The sequence below is a fragment of the Teleopsis dalmanni genome, chromosome 2, assembly GCF_002237135.1.
Source record: "Teleopsis dalmanni isolate 2A chromosome 2, ASM223713v2, whole genome shotgun sequence".
Taxonomy (NCBI): domain Eukaryota; kingdom Metazoa; phylum Arthropoda; class Insecta; order Diptera; family Diopsidae; genus Teleopsis; species Teleopsis dalmanni.
Window position 1 is genome coordinate 193,308,428 of NC_051847.1, and position 11,729 is coordinate 193,320,156.

The following is an 11,729-nucleotide window of genomic DNA, read 5'->3' on the forward strand; positions in this document are numbered from 1 at the left end:
GGAAATATTTTTGAAAATATAAAAGACGGCAATAAAATAAATCAAACTCCTAACAATATTGCCAAAAACTGCAAATTGAGCTCAAAACAATTCCAATAACAATGTTGGAGAAATGTCACTGATGACAGAAAGATGAGGATTAAGTCAAAATATACAGGCAAATAGCTGTGCACGAACAAGACGTCAATAACAACTACAACAAGTACAATGAATACAAAGCAATGAAAGCAAGAGAAACAACCACAAGGGATGAGCACAACATCTATGAGTCTATTAAAAGTCTAAAGGCAGGATAATAAAGGGCCATTAGGACTTAAAAGGGCTCAGCCCAGCAACAAAATAACAAAAAGGATAAATAATAAAAATTTGCAGCAACTAAAAACTATGGTAGAGACAACAACAACGATCAGTACTGCTACAATGGAATGATCCGTTTGAAATTGAATTGTGTTGAGTCGAGTTAAGTTGAGTTCATCATCGCCTCATATATGTCATCACCACCGAAGCGTATTTAATTTTAAATCCTCGTTCAATGCAAAAATAAGAAAAAAATAAATAAAGCTAATATGCACGTAAATATGTGAGTGAGCCAGTGAAACGTGTATTGGACGGCACTGCAAAGGGTGATAGCTCAGTTTTGCACCAAACCATTGTACCGCTCCGCTGTGAGCGTTCCGTACTCTAAACAATTTGTTGGCAATATTGCAGATTTTAGTTTATTTGCTATATTTGCTGTAGGCTCTCATTCACAATCTCAACAACAAATTTTCTGCTGAAATTAAAAATTTTAATACTATTTTTTTTTTACTGCATAAATGACTTTGTTTATTCAGCCATACGAATTTTCGTCTCTGTATTGTAATAAACCTTTGGTACGTTTTCAATGCAGTTGATTCAATTGTAGCGTCAAAGGAAAGGATTTATGTGTTCTCAGCTGTGGACTCGTATGTGTGTGGTGACTATTGGCTGTGGCACGGAAAAGTCATAAAAGCAAATTTTGCTTTTTAACTTTTTGAGTTTGTATGGCAACCATTGAATTCTGCCATAGTTCCATGCTTGCTAGGGTAAGGCTATTATGGGTGCCATTTGGAATTAATCCTCATGTACCATTGTACTTTAGCTTATTGAAGTAGAAATTCTATGTTAATTTTCATTACTTAAACCTTATCTGAATAATTCTTTCTTTTATATAAAACTGAAGGAATCAAATGATTGTGAATTGAGTTTGATTTTAATACCTAATCAGAGAATAGTATCTAAACTAATGTTAAAGTCACAAGCAAACAGGATCCCTTTTCCGGATTTTACTTATATGCCAAATGTTCGCGAACGTAGTTGTGCAATATATGCAATAAAAGTAAAGTTAGCGATATATTTTTCTACAGTAGTTTCGAAATTTAATTTTCAAATAACAACATTCTAAATGAATCTATCTATACTTACCTGAGTATAGTCACCAATTCGTGTAAAAAACGATTTCTGTATCACAGTCAAAATATGATATATAATTCCTGACAAATATAAATATTTTGCTAGTATTGAAGTGAAGGTGCAACATTTTAAAAGAAATATTTGCTTAGCTATATCGAAGTCTTTAGTAACATTTGTTAGTATAAAACATACCAAAAAGTACAACTCGTACATATCAGATAAAATAGTAAGAAATGCAATTCTTTACATTTATATGTTATTATTTTGTTTTACTTCCTATATATATTTGTGTCTAATAAAATATATGAAACTGATCGGTTGTGCATTTTTCCTATGGATGATCTAACAACATTGTTATCAGATGTTCTGTGGTTAACAGCAGTATTATCTACTCCAGAGTCTGCTTATATATTTTACATGTTATAGAGTCTATTTATTGTCACTTCTACTCATTATATGCATATATTTGCAGCGATCATTTCAACCTATCGTTTTAAAAATGATTAATATATTTTTAAATATTTATATATTTTTAATTTGGTCTAATATCTCATTTGACCCACTATTTTTGTGTAGTTTTATTTCAATAAAGGGTTATCCACTTCGTGATTTTTATTTAGCACTACTATTTCAGCAACATATATCAATCAAATTTATAATTCATGATTTATATCATGAATTATATGCTTCGAGGTCTTTATATAGCATTATATGAAACATTAAGTATAGGATGAATGTAACAAAACTTCCAATGTTTATGCTTTTTTATTACTAGTAGATATGAAACCCAACCCAATTAACGCATCTAAAGCAGTAATAATCGATAAATAATTGTCATCCTTAAAAAGTCACAGTATGGTTTGAAAATGTAGAAGGTATGAAATTGAAGTATCTATCTATACGAAATATATGTGGTTTCAATATTGACGGTTGTAGCAGTCACGACATGTACTCTTTCGGCTTTGTTATGCGAGATATTTCTGGGACGTATAATTTTATGTTTGTCTAATGTTGAGCCTTTTCCGAGTTTGTGCATCTGGGCACTATTACTCTTTGATAGCTGAGAAGTTTCTGCAGAGTCCCACCTATCTGACTGACTAATTTATATATTCCTCATAAGCTTCGTGATTATTTAATGACTGATATCTAATATCTGCGTACAGCGTCCGATTAGTGATTACTCTGAGATTAGATAGTGCTAAGTAGGGCAGCCTGTTATTTTTCTAATATAGCTTCAGGGCTTTGTTCCTTATATGTTTAAGGTCTCTTAGCAAGTCATGCGTGCGGATGTACCATGACAGTTTGAAGAGACTTCGGAGAGCTTGACTTTGAGCAACCTGCAGCTTCTAGAAAATAAAGTCGGCAGCTTTGCTATACGCGACACACCCATAAAGTATGTTAGTTTGTGTGAACATATAATTTTTAAACACTTGATTTTATTTTTTGGGGCTACGCGAAAGATCGTGTTTCTGCAGACAATTCTGAAATTTCCGGCGGTAATGAAAGCGAATATTCTTCTAGTTATGAGCCAGCTACTACCATGTTCCGAAAAGTCATCTAAAAATATATCAAAAGTGTTAACTACTGTAATATGTTCCGAGAAGAGTCGTTGAGTCCGTGCTGGCTTTAGCACTACACGCGCACTGAGCAAGATTACTATGGCGTCATCTATTTAACGTCAAGACCCATATGATAAATATGAAACTATATTAAAGACTAAGAAAATAAATAAATTTTCTTAATAATACTAATTGAAAATATTAAAATAAATAAAATAAAATCATAAAAATAATAAAATCTTTTACTACCCAAAAATGAAAATAATATTTTATGATTGTTTAAAGTGTTTATAAATACATCGCATAAAAATTGTAAGTATTTAAACATCTACTGAAAAAATTATTTTCAGAAAACTGCTAATATTGATTATATATGTCATATATATATCTGATATGTATATTATAATATTAATAATATGACGGGAAAATATAATGCAAAAATTTCTTATACATAGTAATATATTGTTTTCCATTTTAGCGCACCCCAAAATCTGATAATTAATCTGCTAACTATTATTTATTAATTAGTGTTTGAGGCGTTACTACCTACTTTTACCTTAATAAGTTTATTAACAAAAAATTCTAATATTTGGACTAAAAGCTATTGATTCGCTGCCAATGCATCCCAAAAAGTGCCCTGTTTAATATTGTTAATGAAGAAAATTGGAATAATCTATAGTGATCGTATAGTGATCACCATGAACAATGATTTATTTTTCACTGCACTTGCAAAAAGTGATTAATATTGTCTATTGTCTGAACTCTTGAAAAATTCCACTCTAGCGTAGCTTTCGAAGTCGTCTGATTTACCGACGGTATTTAAATATTTAAAGACAACGGTCTATATGAATAAGTCTTGAATGATTCCAGCATAAGGTGAATAATTGGCATACTCGTATGTATGATGCAGTCATATATAAAATTCAATGCCTTCAATACTTTTTGTAAAATGTTTCCGGAATGAATTATTGATATCATAAAATCATTAATCGAATGAAAGAATATTTGAAATAATTTCTAAAACTGTGTTTATTGTCTTTCAATTATAATCTAACACATCTAAAAAAATGTATGTATTAAAAAAACTCAAATTTATTCACTTGATTATTGAAATAAATTAATTAAATAATTTATACAGCTGAGGTGACGAAATGGAGCTTGACTATAGATTCTTAGGTTCTTAGAAACGCCAACATAAAATGATTTTCACGGTAGACTTTCACACAAATGTGCTAATATCTATAACAAATCAAGTTAAACTTCTATCTGCGAGATAACTCCAATCTAATAAATAGGAAAGTCTTATTTAAGATTAGACTTATTTAAGGTTTCATTATAGAAACATCCTTGAAAAACGTCTGTTGGCGTAACACTAATTCACATTATGATCATGCGTAACAACTCCATCAATAACGTCATTTAACATCATTTAGACTTATATCATTCCTTATTAAGTTTGATTGGAAAATACTATAGCTCTCAAAATTTGTTCTAGATTCTGGTACTCTATTATATTATTTAAGTACATTTATTTTTGGAAAAATAATTTTTCAAAGTGAATCTTTCTCAAAAAATAAAGTATGATCAGATCACAGAACCAAAAGCCTGAAGACGCGTTCACAATTTCTACCGACGTTGAATGTATTTTTTCCAAAGTTATTAATAAATACAAAGAAATTTTAATGTTTTAAAAACGTTTATATTTAACTTCATATTCTTTTCTTTTCATTGTCAATACAATAAATCTACATAAATATATTTTTATTACATTTGTATATAATATTCATATATAACATTTGTATTTTATATTACATTAAACTTAATATTATTTAAGATCACTTTTAATAGACATATTTTCGTATATAATACATTACTTTAAATGTCACCATAACTTTTATTGTCCAACAAATCTACAAAGGCGCTTAAAATATATCACAGTTTCCAGCACTTTTGATCGCAGAAGGCACTTCTTGCGCAATAGTCGCAGACCATTTCGATATTGCGATCACGAGAATTGCCGACGGAACAACACTTATATTTTACGCTGACTGTACATATCGGAGATGAGACGCACAATTGTAATATCCCCGATAGTTTTTCGGAAAAATAATTCTTCAATTGTGAAGCTGGAGACTTTGTTCATAAGCGTAGCTACACCCAACATAGTCTGGAATCGTAAAGGCTGATTGGGATGACTGCGTGCAATATATGTATGCAATGCATTACGCGCATCATCATGTAAGGATGCTACTTTGGAGGATTCGATAAGTCCGCGGGAATCGCCTGATGTGCTGGAGTTTGGACTACCACTACCAGTGCATAGTGAATTATTTATCAACTCTTCAGTAGTGATTAACACAGGTTTCCGGAAAAGTGTTATTGCACGTAAACAATCGTATTCATTGTTATCTACATTCATATGGCAGAGCTGGTTTAAAACATCTTGAAAAGCATGCACCTCTCGTGAAACAACACCAACAACATCACGATTGCTATTTTCTGATTCATATACGAAGAGTAGTTGTGCAAAATTAATTGGCATTAAATATTGCGCCATTGCTAATATGAAAAACTCCTTCCATGATTCCTCTAGTAATTGCAATTGATCCGACATTGGTAATTCAGTAAAGGCATGTACACTTTTGATCCAGTTCACATTTTTGAACAAATGTTCAGCGGCGGTTTCCTTAATATGTTCAGCAGCCATTAGTGGCGGAGTTGGTGGAAGTACACGTGAAGCTAAAGCATTCATATAAGCAGCGCTGGGACCGAAAAATCCTGGATGCCCTTGATGATGTGGTACACGTGGTACTGATAAATCTAACACAACCGGTGGTTGGAAAGTACCACCCAATGCATGATGTGTATGTTGTGCACCAGGCATAGGCATAGGCATACCAGGAAAACCAGTTAAAGCTGTGTTCATTAATAATTCATGTGATAATGCTGGCATTTCTGGACCACCTAAAATCGCATCCTTGTACATAGCCATATGACGACGCAGTGTAGAATTACGTGGACCTCGTTCGTGTTGCACAGCATCTTTATTCATTCCTACATCGAAGCATTTGCGTAAACGACATGCGCGGCATTGGTTACGATGTGTTTTATCCACTACGCACAGACCTTGTTTCTGGGACTTGCAGACGTATTGGCGGGAGCGGCGTATGGAGCGTTTGAAGAATCCAGCACAGCCATCGCATGCATAGATGCCGTAATGCTTTCCAGAACTGTGATCACGGCAAACTTTGCATGGTACATGATACAGTATACGACCTAAAAAAGAAAATTATTTATTAGTTTAATATTCCAAAAAGAAATTCGCTATCAAATGTAGGAAGTGAAACGCAACAAAAGCACTGCCATATATCCCTCAAATTAAACGCCCAATAATTATTATTTTGAATCAAATAAGGGGTGCAATTAGTTGTTCTTTTAGACATAATTATGGGTCTTAATAATAATTTTAAACGCTTTAAGAGTGGCTGTGTTGTGTTTTGTTGGGTCTTGTGAATTAACAAAAAAGCTTTGGTTAAACTTACTCGATGCGGCTGGTGATAAACGCATGGCATTATATTTTTGATCCATCATTTCAGGAGATCCTTCACTTGATTGCATTTTTACTTATATTTTATTTTTTTTATAAATAAATTATTAAATCCGATTTTGCACTATTGTCTTTTTAGTTAAATAATAATATATGTTCACTTAAACTGTAGTTTATTTTTAGTTAAGTTTATTTAATTTAGTTATCTCATATATTTTCTTTAAATGTCCACAAAAATATTTATATTAGACACCAACTTATCCCGACGAGATCTTAAATTGTTATGATAAGTGCTCATTACTTGCTCCCGTTTTAATAGTCCTGCAGTCGATACACGCAAATTCTCTATTCTGTATAATTCATTACGTATTTGATCATCCCTGCAACCCTGTTCGAAAGTAAAAACAATATTCATTGGTTGATTTTGCAGCGTATTCTTTGCGTGGTCTCTCTCGCACTCAAATACATTAGTGCTGCGAAATGTGGTAAGAGAGCATAGATCCTTGTCTGGTTACATGTTACTGCCATTGCAAAATGTGAATTTCATTCAATAAATCTTGGTCATGTAGTTGGTACATTGAGTTTCATGACCTTTTCGGCAGTGAAAATATAGTTTACCTGTCTGCGTTTTGAATGAACTTCATCGTTTGGTAATAATCGGTTTGCTTTCTCTTCGTCTATTGTATGGCATATGTTTTCATGGCGTCACTATTGTAGCAATCTGGTTATGTACCTGCTTTTCTGAGCGCAATTAGGCAAGGGTTGTACGTCACTTCTTTCTCTATTTTGGCATAATTTCTAATGGAACTCGTTGTTTACCTATTTTACTTCACACTTATGAAAACTGCGCAATTTTAGAAATTTATTTGTTTCACTCAATTTATGAATTATTGAATTTATTGAATTATACTCAGACATATCAGAAGTGATAAAGCCAACTTTTATTTATTTAATTTATTTAAACTTTACTATTTACCAGATTTTGAATGCGAAAAATGGTTATGGTATTATTTTTATAGACCTTGTTATATATTATATTTTTAATTAAAATAATTTATTAAAATTGTAGTTTAGTATGACAATTATATATATTATATCACATAATTAACGTTATAATCACATATATTAATTTATATTAGCATATAATACATTATTATATATTATCATATAACATATGAATATATATTTTCATAAAATTATATATTATTGAAAATATTATTTTATATTATCATATATTATTATATGTTATCATATAAAATACTATTATATATTATCATATAATACATTATATACAATACATTATATATTATCAAATAATATATTTTATTTACAACTGAAATAATTAATTAAATTTATTAATATATAATATACTAATTAAATAAGCCATTATATATCGTTTTAAAATAACGTAAACAGATTTAATATTGTTTAGCAATATATTAAATATATTAAAATATTAATATTTCATTATTTTTATATTATAATTATAAAAATGTTATAATAAAACATTTAATTTCAACTGCATATATATAGTGGTTCTAATGTAATATAAGTATTTTGTTTAAGACTATAGAGTATACGCATATTATATATAATAATTAAATGTTAATTAAATGGAATAGTCATTAAATAAGCACCTTTTATGGCATATAAAAAATTAAAAAATATTATATATAATAATATTGATATATATAATATTGATATATAATAATATTAACCACTTGTTGTAAAAAAATTTATTATAATTAACATTAAAATGATCACTGTTTGGGCGGCAGTTACTTATAAATTGCACTAAAATATACGATAATATGATATAGTTATTTCATTAACTTTACAACATCTTCAATCTGGTTCTAGAACTCCTCAATCCGATATAAAAAATACTTTCTCGCTGATTGAGGAAGTCAAACTTTTTTAATTTTGTAAATTAAGGTAACCAGTATATATATGGTTATTTAAAAATCGTTATACACTGTGTTTTTTATTGGCTAATTCAAAGTCTTGTCAAACAATATTTAATATATATTTTTTATACATTAAAAAATATGGTATTACACAGAAATGTATAATGGAAGCACATGAATTCTTTGTTTACTCTTAAATGGATTTTTTGATACTTCCATTTGAGATCTATATATTTGCTGCAAACGCGTAACAATTCTTTGTGTATTTTCCAAAAAAAAACATTTCTTGAGGTACTCCAAATGTGCATTACTAACGGAAATTACTTACCAATTTAACTAGAGTTCCTTTCTGGCAAAATCATATTTTCAAATTTGAAAATAAATAGAAATCGGATAGTGCCATATCTGTTCAATACAGATGTGTTAGACCATATAACAAAATTCGCACAATTTTAAACTATGTCAAAGTCACTCAAAAGTAGATAGTTTCGCTGATAGAAATATAGGATTTCGTTTCCGAAGTATAGTGAAGTATACTTCCTTCGTCTATAGTTACGAAATTTCTGAGATACTCTTTTGGAATAGGTTGAAACATTTAATAATGCTCCTTGGAAATGATTCAAGTGTACGATTTTGATCTACTATCAGTTAATCTAGAAACTATTAGTTCTCCCTTGATTTTCTTTTTCGAAATATATTGATATGTCTATGTTTCATCTATAATTGAAATGATGCGGGATTACAATGAAATATATATAAAATACTACCTAGAAGTCACTTACGTGTACACTTTATATCCACTGTCAGTTGATTTAACATCTACTAGTCCACAGATTCTATGGCTTTTCATTTCTGGACACTGTATGTATTTTATATGTATTTATGTTTCATCTTTAGTTATAAATTATCCAAAAACTTTTTTGGGATATGTTGAAATATTTGATCCACTATTAATTAATCCAGCAACTATCAGTCCTCTCCTTCTTTTTTTTAGCGGATCATAGTAATGTGCTTATGTTTCATCTACAGCTTAAAACTACCACTGAAACTCTTTTGGATTACGTTAAAATATTTGCTAACACTGCCTGCAAGTAATTCAAGTGCACGTTTCTGGTCCACTGTTAGTTGACCCTACTGAGCATTCACTAGTCGATGGGATTTTTTGTTTCCGGAGTATCGTATGTTTAAATATTTGCAAGTACTGCTCGAAACTGATTAATGAGTACATCTTTGATCCAATGTGAGTAAATTCGGAACTTTCAAAATGTTATGAACGCAGTGACAAAGGATTTTTACTACTGCATTAGTCTCAAACATTTTTATTCCTGGATATTTCATTACTGGAGCATAGATTTTATTCACTTTCTACTGAGTTGTTGCTTGTGGTCTTATTTAAGCTGTATGACCAGTACTACTACCCCCACGAAACTAGGTAAATCACTTTTAAATCATTCCATATAAGGACGCAGTCTCCTTATTACTCGTGAAAGCTTTGTTTGTATTTCAAAATATTTTTTCTATTATTAAATGATAATAATATTTCCTAAGACCACTGACGGTGAGCACTTGGCAATACTCGAAACAGCGTTGTATGGTCAGCCAAATTTAAATAAATTAACTAAAATTTTTGTCTTTGTCTTTTTTTGATAGTCGACCCCGTCTAACTTTTAAATAGTTTGTTTTCGTCATAAAGACGCGTCACTCTCGGCAAGAAAAAATTAACATTGTAAATTATTTTATTTTATAGCATGATCACAGTGCTCCGCTCCGTCAGTATCCAAATACTCAGTTAATTCCCTATTTTCAATAATAATATGTGCAGACTATATAACTTACTAAGTATTATTTTGGAAGATATGTTCTATCATTTTATCAAAATTTAATTACTCATTCAATAGTTTTATGTGAAATAAGCTTAAATGGCAATGACAAAATGTTTGAAATAAATTATCCATGGGAAAAATACTTTGACTAGAAAACTCAGCTTTCGTGATGCTGTCTAACTATATAAACTAAAATAAAGTAAAAGTTCCCACGATTCAATATTTGTTCATCTGTTATGATAACTAACTCATCATACTCGAAAATAGAAATTTGTCATGTCATCTGTAATAATTTGTATATTAGACTAAAGGAGTGCATTTACTCATGTGCAGCAAAAGTGCAACATCTCCAACCGTGTTTGTGATCAATTGCACAACATAGCATCACACGCAATTCTACAAATTTCGGTAAACTTTACTGAATTCCCATGCACTTCGCGCACTCATCAGAGTGATCATCACATCACGGTGGTGGTTCAGGACACCTACAACTTGCATGCTGCCACCAAGTAACGTGAAGTGAGCCCTTAGTAATTTATATTATTACTAGTATTACAATACATCAAAATAGTGGTGAGCTATAGTTTTCGTAGCCCTAATTGAACTTTCAGTAAAAAATTTTTTGATATCATGTCAAGCGTAGAAAATAATTTGTTGAAGAAATTTAATGAATTCATTCGTATCTCGTTTAAAATATTGATTGAAAAATATAACTAAAAACTGAATAATGAGAATTTAATTTAATTTTTAAACATGATCGATCTTGTTTGCTAGAAATTCACACGATTTACTTACGTAAATTATTTTGAGACAACAAAAGGATGCGCTAATTTTTCATTTCCTTTCGGTTGGTATTTCAGAATTACTGGATTATAATTATTACTATAATTGTATTGTAATTAGGAAGGGATTAAGAATATTTGCTACTGCAATAAAATATTTGGTATTTTTTCTACTGAAAATCTTTCAATTTAAATGAAATTTCATGCTTAAATGCAGAGTACTTAAATTTGTACGTTAAGTCACGATTCCGGCTTAATACTAATCCAGCAAAACCGCCCACTACTTTGTCTTACTTGTGACATATGAACGGATTAACAGCGCGTTAGTTGAAAACAAAGGAAAATGAAATTAAAAAAATTAATCCGCGGGTAAAATGTTTAAGCCGTTAAGCCTTTCATTTCCGGTAAAATTGGCTTAGAATTATGTGCCCTTAACTCAGAAGAAATTATTTATTAACATAGAGTTTGCTTAGATTCATTAACAATTATGTAGTTTTATTTATTTATTTCTATTTGAGCCAGTGCACTTGAGCACTTTTACTCTTTCTTAACTCGATGTATTTTTGAAACCACTCTTTACGCCTTGACTCCTTGACTAGACCTCAGATCTGCATACCTCCCCGAGGAGCCTGTAACCATTCTGAGATTTGATAACGCGGTGTTGGTAAGTCTGTCAGTTT

The 11,729-nt window shown here is 30.6% G+C and overlaps 1 protein-coding gene across 1 annotated transcript; it reads right to left on the reverse strand.

The window, feature by feature from the left end:
• Positions 1 to 4,920: 4,920 nt before the first annotated feature.
• LOC119685628 (protein tailless-like) lies at positions 4,921 to 6,608 on the reverse strand. The gene is made up of 2 exons (XM_038099972.1): positions 6,533 to 6,608; positions 4,921 to 6,266 (listed from the first exon to the last, which is right to left on the reverse strand). The coding sequence occupies exons 1-2, from the start codon at positions 6,606 to 6,608 to the stop codon at positions 5,023 to 5,025; spliced, it is 1,320 nt and encodes a 439-aa protein (XP_037955900.1). The 3' UTR covers positions 4,921 to 5,022.
• Between the last annotated feature and the right edge of the window lie 5,121 nt (positions 6,609 to 11,729).